Source organism: Dromaius novaehollandiae, chromosome 14, assembly GCF_036370855.1.
Source record: "Dromaius novaehollandiae isolate bDroNov1 chromosome 14, bDroNov1.hap1, whole genome shotgun sequence".
Classification (NCBI taxonomy): Eukaryota; Metazoa; Chordata; class Aves; order Casuariiformes; family Dromaiidae; genus Dromaius; species Dromaius novaehollandiae.
In genome coordinates, this window is record NC_088111.1 from 8064856 (window position 1) to 8092654 (window position 27799).

The 27799-nt window shown below is 35.8% G+C and overlaps 1 protein-coding gene across 5 annotated transcripts in view; it reads right to left on the bottom strand.

Moving 5' to 3' along the window:
• Positions 1-27799, bottom strand: part of TRRAP (transformation/transcription domain associated protein) — a 102337-nt gene that overhangs the window by 68088 nt on the left and 6450 nt on the right. For 3 of the 5 annotated variants that reach the window (XM_064520233.1, XM_064520231.1, XM_064520236.1), the window contains 24 exons: positions 27250-27306; positions 26445-26570; positions 26050-26127; positions 25726-25814; positions 24690-24786; positions 24175-24313; positions 20940-21018; positions 19869-20103; positions 18066-18393; positions 17852-17949; positions 17012-17206; positions 16228-16419; positions 14291-14456; positions 12805-13061; positions 11566-11766; positions 9338-9516; positions 8027-8226; positions 7036-7253; positions 6715-6912; positions 5778-6038; positions 4633-4794; positions 3218-3314; positions 2660-2781; positions 1067-1237 (listed from right to left, as the gene is read on the bottom strand). In XM_064520233.1, the coding sequence (XP_064376303.1) occupies positions 1067-1237; positions 2660-2781; positions 3218-3314; positions 4633-4794; positions 5778-6038; positions 6715-6912; positions 7036-7253; positions 8027-8226; positions 9338-9516; positions 11566-11766; positions 12805-13061; positions 14291-14456; positions 16228-16419; positions 17012-17206; positions 17852-17949; positions 18066-18393; positions 19869-20103; positions 20940-21018; positions 24175-24313; positions 24690-24786; positions 25726-25814; positions 26050-26127; positions 26445-26570; positions 27250-27306 (3945 nt within the window). The remainder of the gene's footprint in view (positions 1-1066; positions 1238-2659; positions 2782-3217; positions 3315-4632; positions 4795-5777; positions 6039-6714; positions 6913-7035; positions 7254-8026; positions 8227-9337; positions 9517-11565; positions 11767-12804; positions 13062-14290; positions 14457-16227; positions 16420-17011; positions 17207-17851; positions 17950-18065; positions 18394-19868; positions 20104-20939; positions 21019-24174; positions 24314-24689; positions 24787-25725; positions 25815-26049; positions 26128-26444; positions 26571-27249; positions 27307-27799) is intronic. The other 2 variants (XM_064520235.1, XM_064520232.1) reach the window with 1 other exon arrangement.

The following is a 27799-nucleotide window of genomic DNA, read 5'->3' on the forward strand; positions in this document are numbered from 1 at the left end:
TGAAAAAGTTCATTTACTGTTTGAAATAATATGGTTCACAATGTGCAAGGTGTTAAACACTTTCCAAACTGAAGAGGTAGCAACGCCACCTAAGAAAGTTGTCATTAATCTATTAGAAGACCGCAACTTTTATTTTGGATGTGAAATCTATCTGTATCATTTCAGGATCAGGGTGTTATCATACTGCTATGTGGGGTTGTAAGAGGAGACTGCGAGGGATTGTTATTAAAAAGCATTTTTTATATATATAAATAAAATGTAAAGTATTGTGCAGGAACAGCAAACCCTGAAGTTGCCACCAACTTGATTTTTACACAGAACAAGCAACTATGGCATTTAATGATTTAAGAAGCCTTCATTTCCTGAACTACTTTTAACACTTGCAACTTAAGCTTCATCTGTTGACTTCTACAGTTTGCTAAGAGTTCTTTCCCTATTCAAGAAAGCAAGGGATATGAGACTATATACATAGATCAGAAGGCATAAAAAAAATGAAGTTTGATATGCAATGGTGATAGGTTCATACTCGTTTAATATTTTGCATGATACATATTCATTTTCATACTTAAACTGTATAAATGGACAAAGAATTCCACCCATTTTAAAAATTCTAACTACAGTAAGAAAGGCAATACCTTCCATCATTTTATAAATCAAAAAAGTGCCAAAACAGACTTAGCCTACCAGAGAATAAAATATGTTTTTAAGAGTTTCCTTAATATACAATCTGCTGGCACCTTGTTGAAAGAGCAATTTGGTCCAAGCAGACCTTAGCATAATTAGGTATGACTTCACTTGAAGAAAACATCTCCTAACTTCTTGCTTTTGTAGGTCTTTAGAAATTACTTCACATTTTAACAATGCAAATGTTTAAAGATATTTGGTATTTTTTTTTAATTGGGAAACAAAAATCTTCTATTTTAATACATAAATCACTTCTGCATTTTTCTTTGACTTTTCAATAGTACAAACATTAGTTATGAGAATTCCTTTTCTAGAAGAGCTTAAAAAAAAAAAAAAAAAAAAAAAAAAAAAAAAAGGCAGCCTTGAACATGAATAGGCTTACCATCATCTGATCACAGAATTTATCATTGAAAGAGTTTGGAAAAAGTCTAGTGACAGATGTCAGACGATTCACAACATTCAGTGTCAGGCTTCGATAGTCTCCCAACATCATAAGCAATGGTCTCATGTGTGTATGAATTTGATCTACTTCTATTGTAGCTCCTTCCAAGAACTGCAAGAAAGTAAAGAATTAAAATGGGGGGGGGGGGGGGGAACATGGCTATTTTTGTGCAAGTACATTACTTAAAACTAATTCTGCTGGCTTATTTTATTTTGTACTTTTAGAATGCAACAGTTTAAATGCCATTTATTACTGGAAATATATATGATGACAGGATGGATTCAGGAAGTACTCAGGTGTTCCTGACACATAGTAGGATATTCTGTAAAATAATTAAGCAGAACTTAATTACAGACAAGGATTAAAAAACATGCCATAATTATAAATAAAATATAAAACTACGGACAAACTACTTAGAAACCACTTTATTAAGATTTGGCTATGAAGCTGGCTGAAGGCAACACGGCAAATTTCTCTGTTAAAACCTGCATCCATCCCGAGTAACACAAAAGGTCAGGAGAATCTAGCTGCAAGCAACCAGACAGGGTATTTGCTGTTACAATCAAAAGCTGTGTGGGCACAGATTCATCACAGGAAAAGGTGATGGAAATGATCCAGAAATCTTATACCACAGCCACAGGTCAGAGCAGCCCTTAGTTGCTCTCTTGTACCCCTCCCAGACCAAACTGTCAGCAAACCACGGTCAGTGAGTACATTCCCTCTCATGGCCAGAGTGAAATGAAGATATTTGACTTCTAACCACCCAGTGGCATAAACAAATGTAGACCGCCAGCATTACTATACCTACCTTCCCTGTGACATGGCACCCCACCTACATCTCCTTGCAAAAAGGCTGCTAATATTTTTAATTTCATTTTCTTCTTTTTGTCTAAAGGTATTAAAATCTTGCCAAATTAGAATCAAGCATATCTATCAGGCCACAGATCATGATGAGGGGACATCCTTTTCCCCTGTCCCTACAACTGCTTTACGCTATAAGTTGGCACCCACAGGACAGACACAGTTTAGGACCCCAAACAGCAGGGCTGCAGCCTTGTGCCCTACTGCAAGGCTGGGCCTCTCTGCTGCAGTGCTGCCTCCTCCAAAACCAGCCACAGTGTCTCTACACCACACTTCTTTTAGGAACAGAAGCACGAGAAAAGCTTTTAAAATAAAGCCATACATGCACATTTTTGAGACTGCTGGGAAAGACTGACACTTTTTATTGAGAAAATATATTTACCATTTAAAAATAAATAAATAAAATAGAGGGAGAAACAGAGAGAGAATGCACCATGGGACTTGGGCAAGAGCTTATAATGTTAATTTCAACCAGAAGAAAATTGTTATGGCTAAGTTCAAACTCCCTCAAAAAACATGTCTGACAGAAACTTAATTATAGTGATGCCACTAATGAAACTTAGGAGAGCAGCCATCAATCCCTATAAAGACATTTCCCACGAAGCTTTGTAACAAGGAAGTAAAGCAGAAAGAACAACAGCCTCAAAGCAGCATTGTTTTAAATGCACTAACCTTTCTCATGCATGCTTCTCCTGCCTCCTGCAGTTCATTATTTGTTGAGTTAAGTGCCTTGAAGAGTGCAGCAATGATCTTCTCTCTCGACTGAGGCAAGTAATTGCAGGCAGCTAGAGCATCTGCAAAAATCAAAGTAAATTTGTTCTCTTGGTTAACTCATTTTCAAAAGAGAGGGAAAAAAATCCTAATTCTTCACTTATTCTCGTCAAACTTAAACTTATTTCATCTTAAATTACTGACAGCTAAAGTTTAGCATGCTTTGCCAAAAGCAACAGACATCATAAAATTAAAAAAAAAAAGAATGGAAATTCTATTAATAGTATTTTAAAGTTTTCCTAGTGCTATATTATATAAGTATTCTAAAATTACTTTGGGTTAACTTCAGGAACCAAATCCTATTCATTAAGACATAAGGGACACTTTCCCACTAAACAGTGACCTCTAGAGAACAGCCATCAGTTTTCATGCTCTCAAGTTTTCAGCCAATCCAGGACAGAAGACTACCTGTTGCTCACAAGAACACTTATCTACATCAAATTTTGTCTAGGAACTTACTTAAGGCTGCAATCCGAAGAGGTACGAGCGATGGCAGACTTTTGTAACATGGCAGCTTCATTAAGGCAGCATCTTCAGCCTCACACAAATTCAACAGCTGCCGGGGGACAGAGCGGAAAGGGCACAAAAACAATAAACAAAAAAACCGTTTTAGCCTAGCATTGTGAATGATGTTGGAAACAGTCTTATCAACTACCTTTTTGGCCTGGTTTCCCCGAAGATCTGGTTTCATTTACTCTAACTGATCCCCAAATTTGTCTGAGGGGCAAAAACCTTATTAGAAATGAAACTACTGGTTTCCATGAAATGTGGTGGTAAGCCAGAGGCAAGAGAACCGATTAATACTGCCACTGAAGGAAAGTCAGGCAAAAATGAGCCATTTTATATTTTGCTTGCCAATGTCCAGCTGGTCAATTTGCAAACACACAGCTTGTGCAATACAGGTTGTGAAAGAATAGGTCTACAGCAAAGATTGCTCCTGAATGGCAATGACAACACTGACGATTTAGAAGAAAGGGGTAAAAGAGCAGAAGGAGATTAATACAAGAAAAATCTGCTCAGAATGACTCCAGTAATTCTACCAGTCTGGGCTACTGCCTAGAGGGTCGATTTTTTCCTGCAGAGCTCTCCTCTTTGCAATAGAGTTTTTTCAATATACATGTATGTTTTTGTTAGAAAATACTGAACATGTGAAACAGAAATTGCAAGTTTCTTATTAACTTCAATTTAACTTGCAAGAATATGCAAGTTAACACTTTCCAGGTTGCAACTACATTGAAGAATCCTATTAAGGTTCAGATCTTCACAATACCAATACATCGCTCTCATTTACAGCCATTTTCTGATCTACAGCACTTTAGTTTTATCGTAAGGAAAAAAATACAGGGTCCTTTGCCTCAACAATTGCACTCCCTACCTGCAATTACCAACAGTAATTGCAATTAAGGGGCAAAGTCCCTCTGAACTTTTATGTGTACAATACTGTAGAGTCGTGAGATCAAGGAACTAGACAGTTTAAGCGAAATCTACGCACCAGTTTTATATGCGATTTTATACAAACTGTAAGGGACTCAAAAGCCTTAACAAGCAATATTTACGTTTTGGTGGCACAACAATTTAATAAGCACACTGTGCATAAAATAAGGCCTAAATAAGAAAGCTGTGGCTATCAGACTATCACATCAAGGTTCATTTAACCTATTTCACAGGCATGAAAACATTCTGCTCAGCCCAGAGGTATTTAGTTGCAAGTAAGGGCAGATAGCTTTATCAGTTCATGTTTCAAAAGGTAAATTCTTATATTGCAGTGGAAGTTTAAAATGCGCAGAGAAATGTGTATTTTTACCATAGGCAATTATAACACCAAGACTACTTAAGTATCTACATTCAAACACGAGACTAGAGAAAGAACGTACCTCTGTGTAGAAAACCTTGTGTTCCACAACATTCAGATCCATGGTAAACAATCGAGGCTGCAAGGTTGTGCAAAACGTATTCCCTTCCATCAGCCCAATCTGGGCATTTGCAGGTTGATGCCTAAGTAAGTGCTTTTTAGGAGGAACCATGTCTTGGAGGACCTACACAATATAATTTAAATTACTGAATCAGCAGCCTATTCAAATGACCCCACAGACCTAGCAACAAAGACATCATCAGCCACGGCCCTGTGTTTTTATCCATTTGCTACTCTGGCTCCGAATGTGTCTCTTCAGATATCACTAAGCAAGAAAAGTACTTCTCTGAACTAATTTAATGCACAGTTAGTTATTGAATCAAATCAGTATCTGTAATTATTATATATATCTGTTCACAGAGAATCTAATGTTTAATAACTTCACATAATAGTATAAACAATGTCAAAAAAGCCCATGGACTTGAGCTTTAAAAACACGGAAGTAAAAAAAACAGCATATTCTCAGCTCCTAAAATATCAGAAAAATGAAAACATTCATGCAAGGTTTTTCCATTACAACAGTTTATCACTCTCCTCCATAAACACCTTTATCAAAAGAAGATCTTAACTAGAGGCCATCTCTGTAAATGCACAAATTACAACAATAACATCTACAGTTTTATATGCTGTGGTGGCCCTAGGGCTTATGTATTTTCACTAGAGTTGCAAGAGAATGAATGCTGTATTAGATTTGAGGCGTATGCAGCAAAATCTGATTAGGAAAAACTGATAGGGAAAGGCACAGCAGGGTCTCTTATTTTGAGATACAAAATTATGGTACAAAATACAGTAGCTACCTGGCCTAGCCTATGTCTGACTGGTGGGAACATGTGCAGTCCATAATTTCAGGAAGTAAATCAATTTGAACAGAAGACATTACCAATACTGGCTAAAAAAACCTCAGGCACAATTTGTATGAATCTCTGTAATATCCCAGCTACAGTATATTCAGAACAATGAAACCTAGCAAATGACAAACAGAGGCTATCAAACCACTAAGAGCTTAATTCACTAATATGGGAAAATGCAGTCAAAAAAGCATTTTGCAAACACAACTAGTAGACAACTTTAAACTCACTTGGACTCTCAGTAAGTATTTCTTCTCACCTCTTTATGTGGCTCCATAATCACAGTGACACTTTTTCCAGTGACCTGCGCAAGCACCTGCAGCGAATGCATGGCCTGTTTTCTCACAGTAGAGTTTGGAGACGTTACCTCTCGAACCAAGTCATGCGTCACATGATGGAAAGACTTTTCCTGGGCTGCTAGGATTTCTTCTGTTTTTTCTTCATCTTTTAAGGGAGTTGCGCATCTAATCAAAAGCTGTTCTAATGTTGTCTTTGCCATAGCAACTGCTCCATTGGAAACCTAAGGTATCATGGATTTTTTGTTTTTAAATACAGAACACAAAGATCAGAAATCTACATGCTACTCAACAACAAACTTTTGCAGAGGATTCATCAAAATCAAATGCAAAGACTAAAAATATATAAAGCTTAACATATTCAACTAGTATTCTGACCAATCGTTCAAAAATTATGAGCTGCAATGGAACATAATTTTATAAATGAATTTTCAGAGCTGGAACACCTAAGCAATGTTGTCTCCACATGACTCACAACTGAGAAAAGGTCAAGCAGACAATTCTGTAGGTACCTCTAAGTAAAGCTACATGCAGCTTTCTGATAAGATGAACATCTTTTAAACAAACACAAAAGGAAGAAAAAATATTATTTTTCACGCAAGTTACAGCAAATCTTATGTTCTTTCACTGATCTGAACACAACTTGTATATTTCTACTCTGAAATAAATAAACGCAATTCCAACAACTTCAACAAAAGTTACTTGGAAAAAAACAGACCTGATTCCTTATCTCAGGATTTGCTTAAGTTAAAATGACTAAAATTCACTCACAATTGTTATAGACATGATACATTTTTAAGTTAAGCAAAATCAAAACTAGCAAGAGTTCAATTTGTGTGAATTTAGGAACAAAAGTTATAGTTCCTCCACGCTAGTCAATATAATCCATTAATTAAATACCTCTCCAGTTAGATCCATCATAACAAAGAGAAGTGCCTTCAGGAAAGTCTGCTGGTTCTGGAGGACCCAAATTAGGGGCAGCCGTTCCATAAGGAATTTAATCGACACCACACCTCCTAGCTTAGCATACCAAGCTTGTTCGTAACAGCAAGCACATAAACGTTCCACGATGTACGAGAACAAAGGAAGCTGACAAGCCTGGAGACAAAGAATTGTATCAGTGCTTTAGTTTTTTCCAATTCACTGACAGCCTCCAAAAGTTCAGAAGCAGAATTAAAGAGGATGAAACAAGAGGAATAAAAAAAAAAAAGGCTCTATTACCCTTTCCTTTGAACCCAAGATAATGCTTGCAACATCAAATATCACCGCTAGTGCCACCTCTCCTATTTTGCAGAGCTCCTTCTCCTCATACGCCATGCAGATTGCGATGGCATCAATAAGCACCAAGGGATCCATGCCTTTCGACCCATTTTCTTCACTATGAAACATGGCTGTGCTAGGCTGACTTCCAACCTGATAGCACTGCAGTAAGAAAGGACCTATAATTTATTGGGGGGGGGGGGGGGGGGGAGGAAAAAAGACAAAACAATGGATATTTCAGTATGAATAGTCTTTCAATTAGGTTTTACTACTCCTCTGATGAGCTGATGGCAAAACCAGTAAGCACTGTGCCCATTTGCATATAAATGGGTTGTAAGGCATTTTTCAGTCTTAGAAGAAAAACGATTACATCTACTTGAGTATTTTTTTCTCTCTCATTCAGTGACTATGCACTGCAGAGGTCTGCTAAGGAGATTTAATTAAACTAAGAATCTTATGAAAGTCGAGTTACATTAAAGCAACAGTGAGGAGTGAAATGCTTATAATATGTCTTTTCCCCAAATCACTTGTCATACAGTCCAGCTCCACACAATTTACTTCGTAGATACAGGACACTGCCATACTCTACATTGTTTACTTAGTTCCTCTGATGGTCCTTCAAAAGTGTAAGTGGAAACAACCCAATTAAAAACCATACATAAAAATAAATATGTGTATCGAATTATACAAATGCTCTGAAAGTAGACACTGTTCCAAACATTACTGCATCTACTTTTGGTATTTTAGAACTATCATTAGTTGATGTTTTTGAAAGTGCGCTTAATAATTCTTCTCTGCTCAAAGGAATTGAAACATAATTCAGCCATACAACAAGAACAAAAAAACGTATAGCCCATTGCAATATCACGACTTTCTTAAAACAAATGACTACAACAGAAAGTATGAACTTCTCCACCCCCTCGTGACAAGATCGCTGTTCCACGCTACTCACCGCACTGCTGAGCTACTGCCACCATAGTGTAATGGCGGATTAAGCTGGCTACAAAGGGCAGAGCACTAGGTCTCAGGTCTTTGATGACTGCCGACATGAACGCCCCTGTCAGTGCCTGTTCAAACGTCTTACGGGCAGGAGTATCCTGCGCTTTGTACCGATGTGAAATAATTACACTGGGTATAGACTTCTCAGTAAAGCTGAAAGACAAAATTAAATTCATTATAATCCTAAACTGCAGTACCGGCAGCTCAACCATGAACATCCTCAAGGATAATTTACAGTTTGCTCTCCCTAACTCCTCCGCCTTCCACTTTTCCCCTTGTTTTGATAGGGCTAGACCAGTTCACTTAGTCCATATTAATTTTGGCAACCACTGGTCTCAAACATGATGGATAGCTCAATTTCATCACGAACATTTAAAGCCAGTGGTTCAGAAGAAGCCACATATATTACAAATAATAGGTATATGGGCATCACACTGCAACTCAATTACAGAATGTCATTTTCAGTATTTTGACATTTTTCCCTATTTTAAAATGACATTTGATTTTAATCTTTCAAGATTGAAACATTATTTATCAAATCGCTGCCCCAAAAAAAGTATTCATTCCAAAGTTATATTTATGTCAAGTTTAAGAAGTCCAAATTATAAAAGCTACTCTGCTCTTTATTTACACTTACTACACTGCAAGACTCAAGAAGTCAGCACACACTTAGTGGGTAAAGATGTCAAAAGTTATCTAAAAGCAATAAACATTATATATCAGTGGCTAAAGTTTTAAAATGTCTATAAAAAATTTAAAAAGCCACATACTCTAAAACAAACATCAAGCCATATATTAAACTGATCACTCTATAAACACAGCCACACATGTAGCCTATGCTCCAGTTTGGCCATTCGATAAAACTGAATTTTATGTCTCTTTCACTTTGGTAAAAATAAGTTACAACAACATAAAGAATATCACAGTCAAATTTAACTTTTCAAATGTAGTTAAGTACCAGAATACATCAACTATTTAAATATAATATTAAACTATAATTCAAAATTTGGTCTCTTCACATATAACAGATTATACATTGGACTATGAGTAGAGGAAGAAAATTAAGGTACGAAACATCAAAACATATCATTTGCACTAAATAATGTGCTGAGAAAATTCCAAAACTTTCTCCCAATAACAGGAAAGTCCAGCATTAATTTAAAGTGAAGCAGGATAAACCACTAGGTAAAAATTCCATACATTGCCCAGGCTACCCATTGCCTCTAAGTTAGACTACTCTCAAGACACTATAAATTTTACATACACATTTATGTTTAAACAATTGTCATACTTGGGATGTGCAAGAAGTTGGTATAATGCATGTTTATTATCATCCAGGCTCATCATAGCTACTAAGAAACACTTGATTACTTCCCAAGCCTGCCTCCGATAATACGGTTCGGTGTTGGCACTCTTCAAACAGTCCAGAGCAGTCTCAATTGCCTACAATGAGAAAAAGATGACAATAACAGAACATTTTATTCTTAATATTTTTAATAAGGTGATTAATCAAGAGAACGTTATATCTTTAACGCATTCTAAAGTCACTTAAACAGCATTTACAGTTTGGACTGCTCAAGTTAAGAAACACAATGCCTAGCATGAGTGGACCTGAAACCCTTATGGCATTTGCTCTGCTTTAATATAAGTGGAAAGTTTCATGGCAGGTACATTTATTTCCATAGCCAGAAAGCACTTGACTTTGAATGATGTATTCCTTCATTCTCTCTCTCCATGAAAGCTTTCCTCCACCTTCCTTCCAGCAGCAATTGCTGTTCACAATTCCTGTATATTGTAAATATAAAAATGCACTTATGCATACATGCATGCACACACACATAAGTAATTGGCACAAAAAAATGCTCTACCTTACAAATTTTTTTTCACATTTTACGCATAAATCAAGACTTACATCATATGAATTCAATGTCTCTGTACAAGTCTTCTCACAAAGGAAGAGAAGAATGGTTCTAATATATTTAAGGATCATTCCAATTTTCTCATAAGACTTGAGATTGATGAAAAAGGAGTACTTTTTTCTGAAAATTTTCACTTTCACACATATATAACACATACAAAGTTACCCTCTATCCTTCCCCCAAAAGAACGGGACAAATAACCAAATAAGAGAGAGACACCAAATAAAAACCCATGTAAAAATTAATTTTGGGTGCATGAAAAACAATTTTAATGCCTGATCAATCGTAAAATGAAATCTAACCATCCATGCTTAACAGTTAACACAGGATTGGGCAGAAAGAGTGACCTTTCAAGGCCTCTGCTACAGAGAAGTGGGCATTTTTCTTTTCTGAAAGGAGAACTATCTATCCACTTCCTGACTTAACCAGCTGCCCTCCCATCATCTTTTGAATAAACTTATTAACATCCCAATGAAAAGAGCAATGAGTTTTCCACAGACGACCACCAAAGCACTAAAAAGGAAAGATGAATTTCTCATTTTCAATTTATTCCACTTTTTTTTCTTTTTAATTTGACATTTCTTTTTTTTTTTTAACAGATATAAAGTGTGCAACAAACAATATTGTTTCCTGGTGAACACCCAAGAAGCTGAACATTCTTCCATGTCATTAAACAAACAGGCTAGATGCATAAATACTTTAGAAAACTTGGTTCAAATTAAACCTAGTGGATAGAAAAATGTCAGCAACTACAGTATTTATACACATTCAACTCGCATCAGTTTTAGTATAAAGGAGTAAAGCTATCTGCATTTTAAGAAACATTTTTCCAAGCTATTTTTAATCCTGTTGGCTATATAGAGCCAGAGAGCCAGTTGCCTCCAAAGAAAATTGTTTACTATATTCAGATCGCACCTACTCATGGAAGTGTAATTGAAAAGATAAGTATCAAAACTCTACAGGTCAAACTAACTCGGAATTCAGCTTGATTCTCAGATCCCAAGACATAAACACAGATTAGGTTGCTGCAATTAGTGTGAACTAAACATCTGTGATACATTGAGATTGCTGTATGAAAGCTACCACAAGTACAAAGTGCTTTTGCAAGAATTAGAAGTACGATACCCAGCCTAGAGAAAACAAACAAACCCAAACCATTAGAGTGATTAGAATAATCATTGGAGAACTTCTACAATCAAAGAACAAATTCCTGGTAGACTTCAAAGAAAACAGAGAGGTTTTAGAGTAGACTCCTGCTCCTAACCTAACCAGCACAGAAGAAGTTAGGAAAAAAAACCGTATGTGCAACAGAGAACATATACTTGTGCCAACTTAGCTTCCTACTGTATGACTTAATATATACACAGAACATGTGCATCTCCCACAAAATATGCAATTTAAAACACAGTTCAAGGAAAAATAAAGAAAGAACAGGTTGGTGAGCTCCAGCTAATTTTGCACAACAAAACTAAGCAAGAAGTTTGTTACGTCAACCTGTCTTATATGGAGACTCTCAACTGATTTTTATTTTTTTTTTTTTTTTTAACTATAAGTAGAAAACTTAAGCCCTTACCTTTTCCATTGGGAGCTGAATAGAGGCTTTACAGTCTGAAAACTCTATTGTAATACTGGGTCCTTGAATTTCTGTGACTATATATTGTAGTTTCTGTGATTCCTTTAACATTTTCCTGTTACTTCCACCAAATTTACCAAGTACGCGATAAGCCACGTGAGAAATGCTGTCGGCAGGATTGCGCAATGTACGCCACAAAGCCTAGAGGGATTTTAAAGGTGAGACGGTCAGAGCTGTCTCATTTCTAAATTGTTCAAGTTATTATGGGAAAAAAAACCATCAAGGTAAACACTTATTCTTGTATTTGGGTATGCGACCCAGCATAACTTCCAGAAAATACGTTCCTGGTTGGAATAAAAGCAGTCTGCCTTCCCAGCAGTTCAACCGATTTGTAACAAGGTTGTTCTAAGCACAGTTTTAGATTAATGTGTTCAATAACAAAAGCTTTGTACACTGAAACACAACTTCATAGCCATAGCTATATGACACTATGCACTGGGAAACACCAAAAAAGAACCAAAAAAGAACCAAAAAAGAACCAAAAAAGAACCAAAAAAGAACCAAAAAAGAACCAAAAAAGAACCAAAAAAGAACCAAAAAAGAACCAAAAAAGAACCAAAAAAGAACCAAAAAAGAACCAAAAAAGAACCAAAAAAGAACCAAAAAAGAACCAAACCATATTTGGACCAGTTAAGGCCGAAGTAAATTCACTTCAAAAAAGCTAGTTTCTACATTAAAAAAAAAAGAAAAAAAAATCAAGGTAAGTGTTAAATGTAAAGGGTAAAGTACAGGCAAGCACTGTGTTAGAAGATATAGCTGCATTTAAAAGGTTTTGTTCAGAATTTCATCCAAATCATCTTCATTGTATATACAATAGTGTATATAGCTCCCAATCATGATATGCTGAAGGTAATTAGTTTTCCTTCCTTTGTTTTCAATCAGTTACCAAAATTTAATTATTTTCTGTATCAACTCATCTTAAGCATAGTAATAATCTTGCTACTGAGTCTCAAAGTCTTCACTCTCCAAGCAGAAGGAGAAAAGATTAATTCAATTTTTAATTTTTCAGAGTTTTCAATTTAATAGCAGGACAGCACTAGCCTTCTGCATACAAATTAGACAGCCATGGTTCATATGACAGATTTTTCACATTTTTACATCCCAAGTTTCACAGTAAGCTCTAATAATACTTAGAGAATGAATGACCTCTAGTGGTTGAAGAGGAAACAACATATTTACCTGCATAAGCTCAGCTCGAACTGGCTGAATATGATCATACAGAAAGTCTGGTTGCAGGTTATCCACGCATAGCTCAAGAGTCCTCAAGCCTTGGCTAACCAGGGTCTGGGATCCATTGAGAGCCGACACCAATGGATCCATCAACATGGGCAGATAAGGGAGCAACGAGCTCAAGCGAACTGGCACAGTGAGACACAGCTCTACAAACAGATCTTTCATGTGTTGCTTATGAAGGCCACTTTGCAACATATTAAGTCCTGAAAATCATTGATAAATTATACATTTGAAGGAAGAGAGTCAATAATTTACTGTTTAAGAGCTATTTCCTAAATTCAGAATAACACTAAGTTTTAAAAATTCTGTAAAGCTTGTATCTGTTAATAACATGATTAAAATTATAATGCATTTATAACTAATTTACATTAAGCCTTTTTTTATAATTTCTAACTGTGCATCTAAGGATTTTATGCAGTGATTATTTATGCATGTACATGCATATATGAAAAGAACAGTGCATACACTAAAATTTAATAGCAGACACAATAAAGTAGCACTTTAGAAAACTGCGAAAAGTCAGTTTGACCCAAACCTCAACCTTGTATCAATAAAAGCAAATATACATAGAGCAAATTGTTTTTAACACAGCTGGACTCCTGAAAAAAAAAAAAATCATATTCAAATACATCCACTGTCCCATACAGACTAAATATATTCCCCAAATTATTTTCTTCACCAGCAAGATTTCAAGGATTCCATAAACCTAGCTAGCAGCTCTACACGGACATGTATTTTACATAATGATTTATATATATTTGCTAACTACAATAAAAGTTATGCCTACAGCTGAAGATGGGTACCATTCGATTTCACTTTCCTGAATTTTTTCTGATTAGCCTTTCCTTAAGTTTAAGTAGTTCTCCATTTTGCTTGCTCATCCTCAGTATGCCTGGGAGATAGTCCTTGCAAACACATATGCTCATTTAATCAAACCGATTTTTTTATTTCCCTTTCTTTTTGGAAACTGATACGTTTTGCATTTGCATCCATCATGCATTGGCAGGTGCACACACCTGCCCTCAGTTGCAGAACAGCCTCAGCTTCCTGGAAAGTTCTCCCCACAAAACCTGTGATCGCCTGGCAATTTTGCTTCTTCCACTAGTCTTACACCTCAGTGCTTTATGCCAACAAAGCTATACATAGCAAATAACTAACTAAATAAAACCCAAACAAATAATAAAAAAACCACAATGGAAAACAGAACACAGAGAGCAGAAATTGTGAAGCAGCCAAAACTATGAAGCCTGAAGCAGCTGACAGTAAATGAAAACAAGCCACATTCATGTTATTTAATCAACTGCTAAACTTAAAATCAGCAGCTACTTATCAGAGTTAGCATTTTTTTTAAATTATATAGCATAATTTTATTAGTATTTTATTTAGACAGAAAGATCACAAACTGGGAGGGTGAAAGGAAGTATTATTCTACCTTGCAGTAAGTTTGGTAACAGCGGCAAGAACTCTTGATACAAGAGATCGTGACTGCCTCCTCCAATAGACCTGAACAGCGCTCTGAGCAGCAGGAAGTAGTTGTACGGCTCTTTGGCAGTCTGTGCAAGTTCCATAGAGCTATTCACAATCTTGTGCAAATGTGGCTATAATAAATAAGTAAATAAAGCTTTATGATTAATAATACATCAATATTACCATCATTGTACAAGAGTTCAGCATGAGACAAGTTTTTCAGACCAAAACCTTCAAGTACCTTCAACCTTATTCAAAGCACTTTAAGCTGACACCCTGCTAATTTGATACTGCTGTTGACGAACTGTTAAAAAGTAAATATTTATCCGAAGAGCACCAATAGCCCAGAGCACTCTTTAATTAATTAAACACAGCTTTCATCTTAGACAAATGAGTCAGCTCACTACTCCAAGCAGTCACTGTATTAAAAAAAAAAAAAAAAAAAAAAAAAAAAAAAAAAAAAAAAAAAAAAAAAACACACCACCCTGCAAATTTGACATAATGAAAAGCATTTCCTCCAAAGTGCATCAGGATGAATAGCAGAAATGTCAGAAGCAAGTGAAAAGAGAAGACACTTCACAACATTCATTTGCTCTAGATCTAACTTTATCATTCGATCTTAATTTTTGAGTGCTAAATATTCACTTTAAAAGTCTACTTTTACAAGTGAAAAACTAGTTGTGAAACTGAAAGATTTAAGGCTCTGTCAATGGCCTTTTTAGAAGAGTGGGAATTAACAGTTTGCAGGAATCATTAAAAATAGCTGATAAATACAAGGATTCTCCCAAATCAGGTACAAACAGTGACACAATTCTGGATTTTATTAACATCTGAGAGTGCTCTATGTTGCTATGCAAATGCTGCAAATGACCTTCATCATTCAATTAAATTGCCTACCCAAGGCCCATATCATCAATCCTGTTGAAACAAAAACGTAACAGAAGCATGAAACTGTTAAGGTAGTAAATCATTCTTTAAATTGGCTCTCCAGTTTATAAAATACAAACGACCTTGATTTTGATGATAAAAAAGAAGAATTCAACTATTGTTTTATATTACTTTCATCTTTCAAAGAATCGGGAAAATTAGTAGTCCAATTCTGTTCGACCCAGAAACAAGTACTGAACTAACCCTGCTATAACAAATACTTAAGCGCAGAAACCATTAACATGCAGTTACCTGTATTAGATATTTTATTTATTTCAAGGTAGAGGCAGGAGGAATGGAGAGAACTAGCGACACAAAGACCAGTGTTGCATTAATATTTTAATTTTTTCTATATATAGGCAGCTGTTAATTTTATGAAGAAGTATTGTCTTGCTTCAAGCCCAGAACACAGTATTTCTGAACTCACTGAATAATGAGACGGTCTCTTGACAACATAAAAGAAAAGATCCTTTGAATAATTACACAATATGTTGTCAATGGAAAAAACTAGCATCCCTCAAACCAAACCTCAACAGGACAAAAATATACATCTAACTGAAGAGGTACATGTAATTTAATATAAATTAATTAAAAAGAAAAAAAAAATCACACAGAAAAAAATCCATATTCCTTCCTAAGTAAAACCATAGTGAGTTAATATGGCAACAAATAAAAAAAATATGCAAGAAGGTACCCAGGTTTATGGCAATCCTAATGAGATCACAAACACAGATTAGTCACTTAGGATTTTCTCATCGCTTCAGTTTCAAATATGAAGCACACAGTCACAGAAACCATCTCCTGTAAGTAAGGCAATGTATTTGGTGCTTGAATAACGGAGACGTATCATTAGCAGCAGTTCAAACATGGGAAGATTATCAAATGTTAGAGTAAAACCATAAGTTTTCTCAGACTCCTGAAGAATACTTTAAAAGCCAAAGCATATATATATTTTTTGAACAAGATGATCTTTACCTTCAGCATTTGTTCATTTTCAGCTGCAAACAGTGAAACTGAGCCAAAGACTAACTTGAACAGCTTGAGATACAGATTGGAGAGTTCCACATTAGAGCCCATTTCTGGCAGCCGATCTAGAAGGTACTCCACCAAGATCGTTGCGAAGAGGGCAGAGGTAGTAGGGTTTGCCAAGAAGGAATTGGCAACAATCTATAAAAAGAAACCACAAGGGAATTACTTTTGCTGTAATGAAAGGAACAGAAGGATAAACGCACTAGCCATTTAAAACAAAAACAAGAACCAATTTCTTCCTCCATCTCCACCGCCAGGCAAGCAATTCAGGTTATCCTCAATGGGAAACAATCACGCTGGGCAACAAAAATCAGAGCTTTCACTTAACTGCCTGAGAATATAACTTAATATATATTTAAAATTGAATTTAAATTTAAATCCTTACTGGAATTGTGTTCTGTAAAACAGTAGATCAGAAAAGTAACAGGACAACCTTCTGAACAAAATGAGGACTCCACAACGTTTAATACTTTTAAAGAATAAAGTCCACTTATATCATCATTATTAATCTGAAACATTCATATTTGTATTGCAGCACTTAGTTTGAAAAGTCTTTTAAAATCTATCTTTACAAAGTATTTTTAAATGGTTACAAACCCTGCATGCTAATTTCATTATTATTTACAAGTCCTCTTTAGCCTGATGTACTTTAAGGCATACGGTATTTTCCGCAGGCTAATTATTATAAATTGGGAGAGGGGAAAAAAAGAAAAAAAAGAAAACGTAATACCTGAAGAGCATAGTTTTTTGAGATTCTCTCCACCATATACGGAACAGTAGTTTGAAAGATTTCTTTAAAAGTTAAAGGGTTCATCATAGTGAATACACCAGCAAAATGTTCCAGAACTTCCTTTTCCTCTTTCATTCTGACTGTCTGACAATTTGCTACTCGAACATATGTTTGTCCATTTCCTGCTATTTGGACCTACAGTAGTTTAGAAAATGCACATATTGGTTATACAACTTGAATAACTTCCCAGAATAATATTGTTCTTTTTACAAAATATTGACATTTTGCAGGTTTCTAATTATGTATGCAAGCCATATATAATTAGAAGGGTCAACAGCAACAAAAAGTATTAAAATAGAGTATGTTCAGTGCAGACTTTAAACCCGTGAAGTCAGGAGTGGAAAAAGACAACAGAAGGAGATACCATAGTGTATTTGTAAACTTAATTCCAAATGTGTACAGTCACATTTCACTACTACTTTGTAACTAAAGAAGATAAACATATGCCAAGTGGATGCTTCAATTAATTACTAAGCTAAAACACTCTTGGAAGAAATTATTTAAGCCACTAAATAAAACACAACAATAGATTTTTAAGGTCTGACCTGCCTACATAAACACAAACAATAATAACTGTTAAGAAAACAGTGTTTCTTGCAAGTCCTTAAATACTTTTAAATTGATGAAGTTTCACACTAGATGTGGTCATGAAATTAAAGACTTCATGAAAATATACTACTCCTGAAATTAGTTTTGTAGCTGACAAAGAAATCCCAGTTCAAAGATCTGAAACACACAAAGACCATATAAATAGAAGTGTTATGTGGTCAAGTTACATACCTGATAAATATCCAAGGCTTGCATTGCATATTTTACCAGTTTTATATAGATTTGAGTCTCTTTAGGTTGCAACTGCTTATTAGGAATGAATTGTGCTTCTGAAAGAGGACAAACAACAAGATGGTAGTTATTAAAAATATCATTTGCTTTTATGCTATAATTTTAACAGTAGAATTACAAAAGAGCAATATAATTAAATATTATGCATTTTTACCACCAGGAGCTTTGCATGATGTTATGCCCCACGTGATTGTCTTGACACCACAGACCAAAGTTTTTACTAGGCTTCGGCAATCTGTGACCTGAAACGTCTGTTTATCTTCTTTTTCTTTCTCTGCTTGTTTCTCAAACACGGGCACTGGCGCAGGGGCCACTGGAGTGGCTGGGGCGGGAGATGGAACAGGCACGGGCGCTGCATTTGCTGCTGTCGGTACTCCAGGTAATGCCGCTTCAGCGGCCCCAAGTTCAGACTGTGGCTTGCATTTTTTAAAGATGACAGAAAGCTGGTATCGTGCTATAGTGTGAAATTTCAGAACAAAAACCTAAGGCACAAGGAGAAAAGGCAAATGGAAGAGCAAGGAAAAGGGGTGAGGGGAAGGGGGAGAGAAAAATAAATTTCTTCTTTCAAAGATGATTCTACATTTAAAAACACTAATACTTCAAGCCAACATATTTAGATCAATAAAAACTGCAGCTAGGTATTTCTGGAATCATTCAAATGACTACAAACATTTTTTTTAAAGGTATCAACCAACTAGTCTGTCTTAAACGCATTCTAAAAGTAAAAATATTTGCTGCAAACTAGTAAAACCATCAGCTAAGAACAGATCTCTCTATGATTAAACTTAATTTAAAATGAAAAGCACTGCTTGTCATTTGAATTCATTTTAAAAGAAAAACTTAATATTTCAGGCTATAAATACTGACTATTACTTATAAAAGCCTAGAATTTATCAGTTAAGAAAACGCATAAAGCTAGAATTTAAACCCATAATGTATAAACTAGATCAGATTTAGAAAGTAATAATCAATTCTGTAGGATGGTGATCCCCAAAATTTCTGTCCCTTGGTTGATACTAAACAAGACTCATGTTGTATATGGTCTTAGTTTAAAATTATCTGATCAAGCCAAGTAGATCTAGACTTGAAAATCTGGGAGGCACAGAAGTTTTTCCCCATTTAACACAGTTCTGTATGTTCTTCTCTTCCCTAGATGCGTCTCCTTTGAATTCACATATTATTACAAATTTTTTGTTTAATAAACAAACAAATGACTAAACACTTGTGCTATATAATGTTCCAGCTGTAAAAACAAACAGGAGTAGATAAAAAGTAAAAGTTTATTTTTAAAATCAACTCTATCTTCAAATTATTGGAAACCAACTTTGCTTGGAGAAGACTGGAATAGAGGATCCACTACAATTGGCATTACACAGTCGCAGAGAGCTTTTAGTATGCATGTCTGATTTTTAAAAAAAAACAAGAGCCCCTCCACACAAAGAAAGGTCCTTAAAAAGGATCCCTAGTTTTCAGAAGTGTGGATATTACACATCTTACAGACTGCACCAATCTACGCCAAGGACCTACAAGATAATCCTCTTTCAGGATTTCACCATCCAGGAAGAATTAAAAAAAAAAAAAAGAAAAGAAAAGAAAAAAAAAGAAAGTATGTATCATTCTTGTTTCCTCCATTGGAGAAAAAAAATAGACTGCAACTAAAATTCAGAAAAAAGAAGTTAAGCTACCCCTGGCAGCACAGACATTCAGTTTCTCTTGCTTTGGAACAAATCACTGAGTGAATAAGCTGAGTTGGCAAAGCATCTCCACTATATTCAAAATATCATCCCAGAGCATTTTAAGAAATCTTTCTCTGAAGTACTAAAATGAACCACAGTAAGCAGACTGTTTCCGTATATTCCCATTTCTGAAGAAAGGAGAAAGCAAAATGTGATTACAAATACAGTATAAAAGAAGAGAATATTTAACTTGTTATCAAATGTTTTAAACAAATCAGTACCTCCAGCATTCTCATAAGAATATCTCTACCATTTCCATTTTCCTGTTCACTTTTAGACCGGATACAGTCCACCAAATTTAGCAGAAGCTTGCAAGACATGGTCTGGATACTGCTAGGCAATGACTCATCATCTATGTTCTTGGCAAATAACTGGACAGCAAGGGAGAGATCATTGAGTGGTAAATGCTGACGGACATGATGCACCAGGTCTGCCAGTGTACTATATGCAAGTGGTCTATCAGTAAAAACAAGAAAAGAAGAAAGTACATTAAGGTCAATTATAATTGCTATTCATTGTACTTAACCAGTAGTTACTGCCTAGAGATATTTTCAAAATACTAAATTCGGATTTTTCTAGTTTCATATGCAAAATGCAGATGGAGTTCACAATACTTTTTCAATTACACAAGAGAATTATAGTCTGCATAACTTTACCAAAGACACATAAATCACGCTAACAAAACTAATATTTCCTCTCTGATTTTCTTCCCCCACTGTTGAACATCCCCACATATCTTCATCTACATACACTTAGGAGCAAATTAGCAGGTTTAAAACATGTTTTTAAAGTGCTGGTAAACTCTTTCACGATTAATCCTTGATGATTCATGATTTCTAAAGTCTTTATGAAAACTGATAAATTTTAGTATCTTTTGAATACCAGGTTTAAGCATCCAGTAGAGCAAACACTTCTGTATTGAGTAATTGTCTTTAAATAAGGAACATTTGATATTTAGGCAAGGGGAAATATTTCCCCCAATTCACGTTTCTAAACTCGGTTAGCAAAAGCACCTAAAACTTAACAGATTATCAAAGTCAAATCCAGCAAGTTAGTACTCTGCCTAATTTTTTTCAATTGCAAGTAAGTAACTTTTAAGCTACTATTGACCAAATGATTTAAATCCGATTCAGATTTTGCACTGCACACAAAATTTAAGAGTTTGGCAGTTTCATGAAATTTTGGGAACATGACAGTGAATCTATATGGACATTACTGTAAATAGCAGCAGACCTTGAAAGAAACCAGCTCTGATAGGCACTCAGACAGATATCTCAACCTTTCTTTCATACCTCAGGGTCTCTCGGGCAGTGTATCCAGAGCCAATCAGTATAGATTCATCAAACAGCTTGTCCATGCATGGAATAAATTCTATAATTAAAAAAAAAAAAAAAAGAAAAAAGTGAGAGAGAGAGAGAGAGAGACAGAGAGACAGAGAGAGAGAGATCGCTATACATAATGCTTGGCAACAGAAATAGACAAAAACCAGTTAAGCATTAAACCATTTAACACAGATATTTAAACCACAGTCAGAAAGTGGGTTTATTAGAAAATTCATTCCTGAAGCTTATAAAAGGCAGTGTCATTTCTAAGGAAACTTTTAACTAACTTCTTACAACTACGAACTCTACAGGCACTTGCCCCTTGACTAACATCATAGTACACAGTCAAAGCCACAACACTGGTAACAGTTACGGCTGGAAAGAGAAAACACGTTCATAATATTATTTTGACCTTTGCAATACTACTTAAGCATAACTAATGAGTTATTGGCAAGGCTGAGTTTGGACAACACTGTCCAACACAACTCTATTTTGTCTAGCATCTATCTTACAAAATCCATCCCAAAAGATACAGAAGAATATATGGAAGTTGAGATTCAAGTAATAAAGGGGAGTTTTCAGCAAAAATTCAAACAAAGGAGCAAAACCAAAGCATTTTCTTTTTCCTTTTAAATACAGAATTTAACAAGTTTACAGAATTGATTAGCTCTCTCCACCTTAAAGGCAGCAGTTGGAAACAGCAGGAAGAGTTGATTGCTCTTACCTCCAAATAATGCAACAAGTTAAAATGTATTAACAAATAAGCAAAAGGTCAAGTAAAGAGAAAAACGAGCAGCTAGCAACCTTCATTCTTTATGAATCTCCAGTTGATATTCAGGAATAAGATCAGCATTTTTTGAACCAAATCAGAACAGGATAAGGAATCAGCAAGGTCTACTTAAGTGAAAGGGACAATGTGGTAGGCTGTCTTTGCTTATAAGACAATGCTATATCCTGCAGAAATATGTAGGAAGAGAAAAGAAGAGCATCAGCATTGTTTAGGAGAGGGGTGGGGTTTTCTGGAGATCCAGAAGACTGAAAAAGCAAATAAACAATGGGAATAAAGATTTCAGATGTGAAGACAATTCATTATTTTACAGGGCAACCACTACAGCAGACACGATGCACGAAAAAGCTCAGTCAGAGCCGACAAGTAATACCACAAAGAGAAAAACTGAGTCAAAAAGAGTTTTCTGAGCAACTGTGGGTTGAACATCATTCCAACCCGCTCTGGCTCAGAAAACGCACTCGTCTTAGACGTGCTAGTGTTAGCAGGGCAAAGAGATTAATACACAAATCCTGACAGTGAAGGCAAGCAAAGAAAATGCAAACTCAAAGACAGTTAGCAGTTTTTGTGCATAAAACACGTTTAACATGAGTTTCCTAGCGTTATGCTATTACTCTTAATAGGAACTAGTAACTGAACTTTAAACCAAGTAAAGTTATTAATGGTTCACATTGAGCAACTACTGGGCCTGCCTCTCTCTCTCTCTCTCTCTCTCTCTCTCTCTCTCTCTCTCTCTCTCTCTCTCCATTACATAAGATTTTAGGTTGAAATTACGAAACGTTCACAATGTGAAGTCCTTAGAACTTCAGAAATGCCACCCAGACCATGACAGCCTTCTGAAGCGGACATCCCCTTAATAGGGATGAAAAGGGTTACATTTCTAAATCCCACTTGATTTCTTATCTTCTAGGCCAGGTTTTAAAACACCTATATCTAATACTCACGTGTCTACCACATTTTGCTGGTACGAAGTATTCTCAGACAGAGACTTCTTTACACTGATAACACTGGAGAACGCAACTCTACTTCTCCCCCGCCCTCTCTTTCAGGAGTCAGAAACAAAGTTCCACAAGGACAAAATACACCACAGTAAGACATTTGCTATGATTTGTCAACCCTCAATCAACAAAAGAGACTCAGTCTGAAAGAGTCTTTCACCAAGAAGTATTATGATGCCAATGCTATGCCCCACAAACATGAAACAATCCCTCGCGACATCTTTCCACATAAATTCCTCTGCACCAGTGCGATGACTGAAGCCTGATTTTCTACAAAACGACGTATACATTCTCCATGCCACCTTGGCTCCTCCTCGCACTCCTCATCACAGCTACGATGCCAGGCTCTCATTTCTCCTCAACATTTCTACACCCCGTGGCTGCCTGGTAGCCACGAGCAGGGCTCGAGGGAGGTGCTGCCAACAGGGATGCCAACACGCCAGCCAGCTCACCAGGCCAACAAACCACTGAGCTCGCGCTGCTCTTTTCTGCTCCCACAAGGACACTAACTCAGGTTTTCTCCGCTACCGAAAGGCTAAGGATCACAAAGGATGCAGAACAACATTTCTTTAAGAGCACTTTCCTTTGTTGATTTTTGTTGAAACTGGTCAAGTTCAGAAGTTATTACGGAGAGGCTGAGAAAGCAATTAAAGCTAATTTCCTTAGAACATGAGGCAAAAAAACCAAATAACAGCTTCCCACGTGACCACAATACTAGAAATCAAGAACTAGTAAACTTACACTATTTTTTTTGGCAAGCTAAAAACCTGTAAGACCTCACACCCCCCATAACTCTTAAAGGAGAAGGAAAAAGGGTGATGACCGCACAGTAAAGATAAAAAGACAGAATTTAGTGTTTTGTGAAGTACACTCCTCACAAAATTTGTAATTCTGCCGAAACAGAACACATCAATCAAGTCTAAGTTAAATCAGGCAGACCAAAAATAGCCTTCCTCTGCTACAGACGATTTTTATGAGGTGAATCAAACATATAATACCGGTTTTCACACAGCTATTTCCACTCAGGTTATCAGATTAATGTTTTTAAGTACCCATACAACTGCAGGCACAATTACAAACCAACACAAATGTGCATCATCGCCTAGTAATTACTTAGAACAACAGAGATCTGGAAAGCTGAAAAAGCCATTTGTTCAATTCGCTCTCTTATTCTATAATACAGGACAAGATTCCCAGTCTGGGACAAAAGAAAGCTGTCAAGGAAGGCAAAGATTTGTTCATTTTTTCCCCTCAAAAAAAAAAAAAGAAAAAAAAAGAAACGATAACCCCTGCAAAAACACAATCTCCAAATAATCAGAAGTATATATAGCCCAAAACAAATACGGAGTGTTATAGCACTGATACACAAAGTTGGAATCTTTCCAGATTTTAGATATATTTTTAAAAAAATAGTACATACGGCTCCTCAAGTCTGTTGTTAGGATGTGCTTTGCAGCGATGAGAAGCTCTTTCCGGAGGTGTGCAGTTTCTGCCGGACAATTGGACAGTAGCTGCAACATTCCTTTCACCATTTGCTGAGAATATTTAGCCACTAACTCCTATAAAAGAAAAATTAAGAAAATTCAATTAGTATGGCAGACTACTTTAAAGCTTTGCTCTACATTTGTAAAATAATATCTGATTAAAATTCACTGATGTCTCTTAAAAAAGTCTACCTGTAAAAATAAAATACCACAGTTATTCCGTAAATGTTTTGGGGAAAAACCAAACAGAAAAGTGAAGGGCTTATTTACTTTGAGTTCATATCAGAATACTCTTGAAACCACAGCCAAACACAGCTATATCTTCAGATTTGGTACACACATTCTTTCTCTCTTCAACCCCCCATTCACCTCAGTCATTTTGCTAGCTTGCCATGAAGTAACCAGAGAGCTGTTGCACGAAGAGTAACAAAACAACAAAAACACAACCTACCTGGTAAATTCTTATGATGTAAGCCAAGAATGACAATGTTTTAATTTGAGCAGCAATAAAATCAGCATACAATTCCTTGTTATAAAGTTTATGTTGCCTGAAATCAAATTGAACAGTGGTTACTATATTTTTCCTCCTTCTCTCTTTAATACCTCGCTTCAGAAAGCTCATGTAAGTATCAATTCAAATCATGCTTAGGTAGAGGTTCTCGCTTCATAAGGGAATAAACTCATCTTAGGAAAGCCAGCTTTCATCAGTTCAAGCTCTCCGCCACTCAATTTTCCAACATCGAAGGCTCCAAGCAGAAACACACACACCTGAGGCTGACATACAATTTTCAACTTCCTAGAGAAAGCCAAGCCAACGCGTTAGCATCAAACACTTGGCTTCATTCCCCTAGCTGGGCAGTTTCCTCCAGGCAACATTCCCTCACAAAGACTTGTCTCTCAAGTTTTAACCACTTATCTCATCCAGGTCTTCTTGGCAGACCAGGAAAGAGAGAGGTCTTACTCCTGCCACCCTTCACAGTACCGCCTGCTGCTTGTTAGAAACATCCCTCTCTGGAGGAGACAATGCAGTGCCCAGATCTGCAATAGCACAATGCTTCACCTAAACTAGAACTTGGAAGTGAAAAAAATGCATCACCTGTGGCCTGATAAAGATTAAACAACTCTAACATCCTCGCTAACATGGGCTCCATCGCATACTCTCTGCGGTAATCTGAATTTCTGTCAGAAACTCAATTAAAAAATAACAAAATCCATCATCAAGTAATAACTTGAGATCAGCTGGACCAGCATGAATTTTCTCAGTTACACGTAACAGAAATACTCAAATTTGCTATTATTTCAATTACAAAAATGTCAATGCAGGACAGTTTTAAGTCGAATAATCATTGCTACTTTACAGATTAAAAAGCAACAGCACTAGAAGCCAAAAGATTGAATGTAAGACAAAAATATTTGGGGCAATCTTGAATAAGAGGTTTAGGTAGTTTATGCCAAATACTGTCAACATATTATTAAAATCCTGTTACCTCGCTTGAGCAGAAACTTGTATTATAATAGTGTTCATAATCAAGGGCACAAATTCAGCTACCACATTATGAATGTTCAGTTTGTAGAGCTTAAAAAAAGAAAAAAATGTTATTAAAGAAATTTACAACTCACACTTCCAGTGAAACTTACTTGAGAGCTTATCAGAAAAAACAAAGACATCTCATTAGATTATTATTACATCACATTCTATTTCAAAAAAAAAAAAGTTATATTCATTTTTACCAACATACTAGGTCAGCAGACACAAGTAATTCAGTAATAAAAAGCATCTGCATGCAAAATACTCTATGTACTATACTAACCTGATACATAAGAACAACAATAATAGGCAGTTCAGCCAAGACCTTTAGGGATAAAGATCCTCTGGGAATTATAGAATGCTGAAAAGAGAGAATAATTTTAATTATTAATTCAAAAAGCATGTAAAATACATTTTTTTAAAAAATTCCTTATTAAAATAACACTATATTCACAGTCAATAATATTTAAAGTGCACAAAACCACTTGGTACTACTAAGTAGAAATATTGTAAGTACAGTTGCATAGCAAATACCTGAAAAGTCTAAATCAGCTTCTACAAATAAATCTTGATAAGCAAAACAAACAAAAAGGAAGACTATTGTATTTAATTGCCTTCATAATTCAGGATATTCTGACACAGACCATCTTGTAGTTAACGAGCAGTTAGAATACTCACTGTTCTTGTTTCACTGTCTTCTCGTTCAGGGTTTACTTTCACCACAATTGTTGTAATCATGCCAACCATTTCAGGAGAAGGAACAGTGTTCTCTGGAATCACCTGCGGATTCTCAAAATACCGATTCTACAAGCAGAAAAAGAGCAGAAGAAAGAATATAATAATGCTACTAACAGTCTCAAGGTCATTTATCTCACTGGAATTCGTAAATATACTTTTTCCAACATTTTACTGCAGATATTTGCCTTCTCTGCTATCATGTTTACAGAACAGGACTGCGACTGCACACATATCCTGTAATCTTTCACCCCCACTAAGCAAGAAGGGAAAACCATCCCCAAACAAGGTGGTTCTTTTGCTAAAGCAAAGCATCCAAGCAGATACTCTGTAGCAACAAGGAAGAAAAGCAGGCAATGGCCTCTGCACAATCAGGCATGTTGAAAAACACTCTTTACTGGAAAGTAAGTCATGTAACTCTTTCCTCAAAAAAAACAAACAAAAAAAAAAATTGGCTACATTGATAACACTAAGGCCAACAAACTAACCTTTTATTATATAAATGTACCTTGATCTGTTGATACTAGTGATACTGTGCTGCAAACAGAAGGTTTTCTAATTCAGTCTGAATTTCTCTATTTTTAGAAGTATTTTGTGTTGTTTAAACATTTTCCTTATAATTGTATTTACTCCATATCACATAGCCCATGTTAAAGTAATTATGTTCATATCTTTCTGAGGTAAAGTTAAGAAATAAAAATGAGCTTTCTGACCATATCAAGGGCAACTAAGGAAATAAAGAGCTCACCACTACTTTTGGAAGTTCCTTGTAAATCTGTTTCACAAAATCCAAAAAATGATGGATCTAGGAAACAAAAAGAGTCAGTTTACCATAAACAAAAAGGATCATTATTTTAGAATCTCTACAGTAACAGTACACTTACATGAAATCTCTACTCAAGACTAAAATACAACTTTCATAATGTTTAAAAGAAATTGGAAAGTATTCTCCTTCTGTTCTACTAATACTATCTTGAACTGCAGTTGGAAAGACTCCAATTTAACTATCATCTCAACATTGTTCCAATATGATATCATTACAAAAATTATCACAAGAGAACTAAGTCTTCCTAAGAGAAAAAAGATCAAGGAAAGAGAGGAGAAAAAAAAAGAAAGAAAAAAAACAGACTTCCAAATACTCCTTTGTAAGTTACAGGAGTAACAAAACAGTGTGGGAAACCCATAATTATCATAACATTCCCTTTTCCAGGTTTTTCCCTTCTCAAACTAAAAAGGCACCAATTCCCTTCTCTTCTTGGGAAATCTCACTCTTTTTGGAGACTCTCCTAAGTCTAATC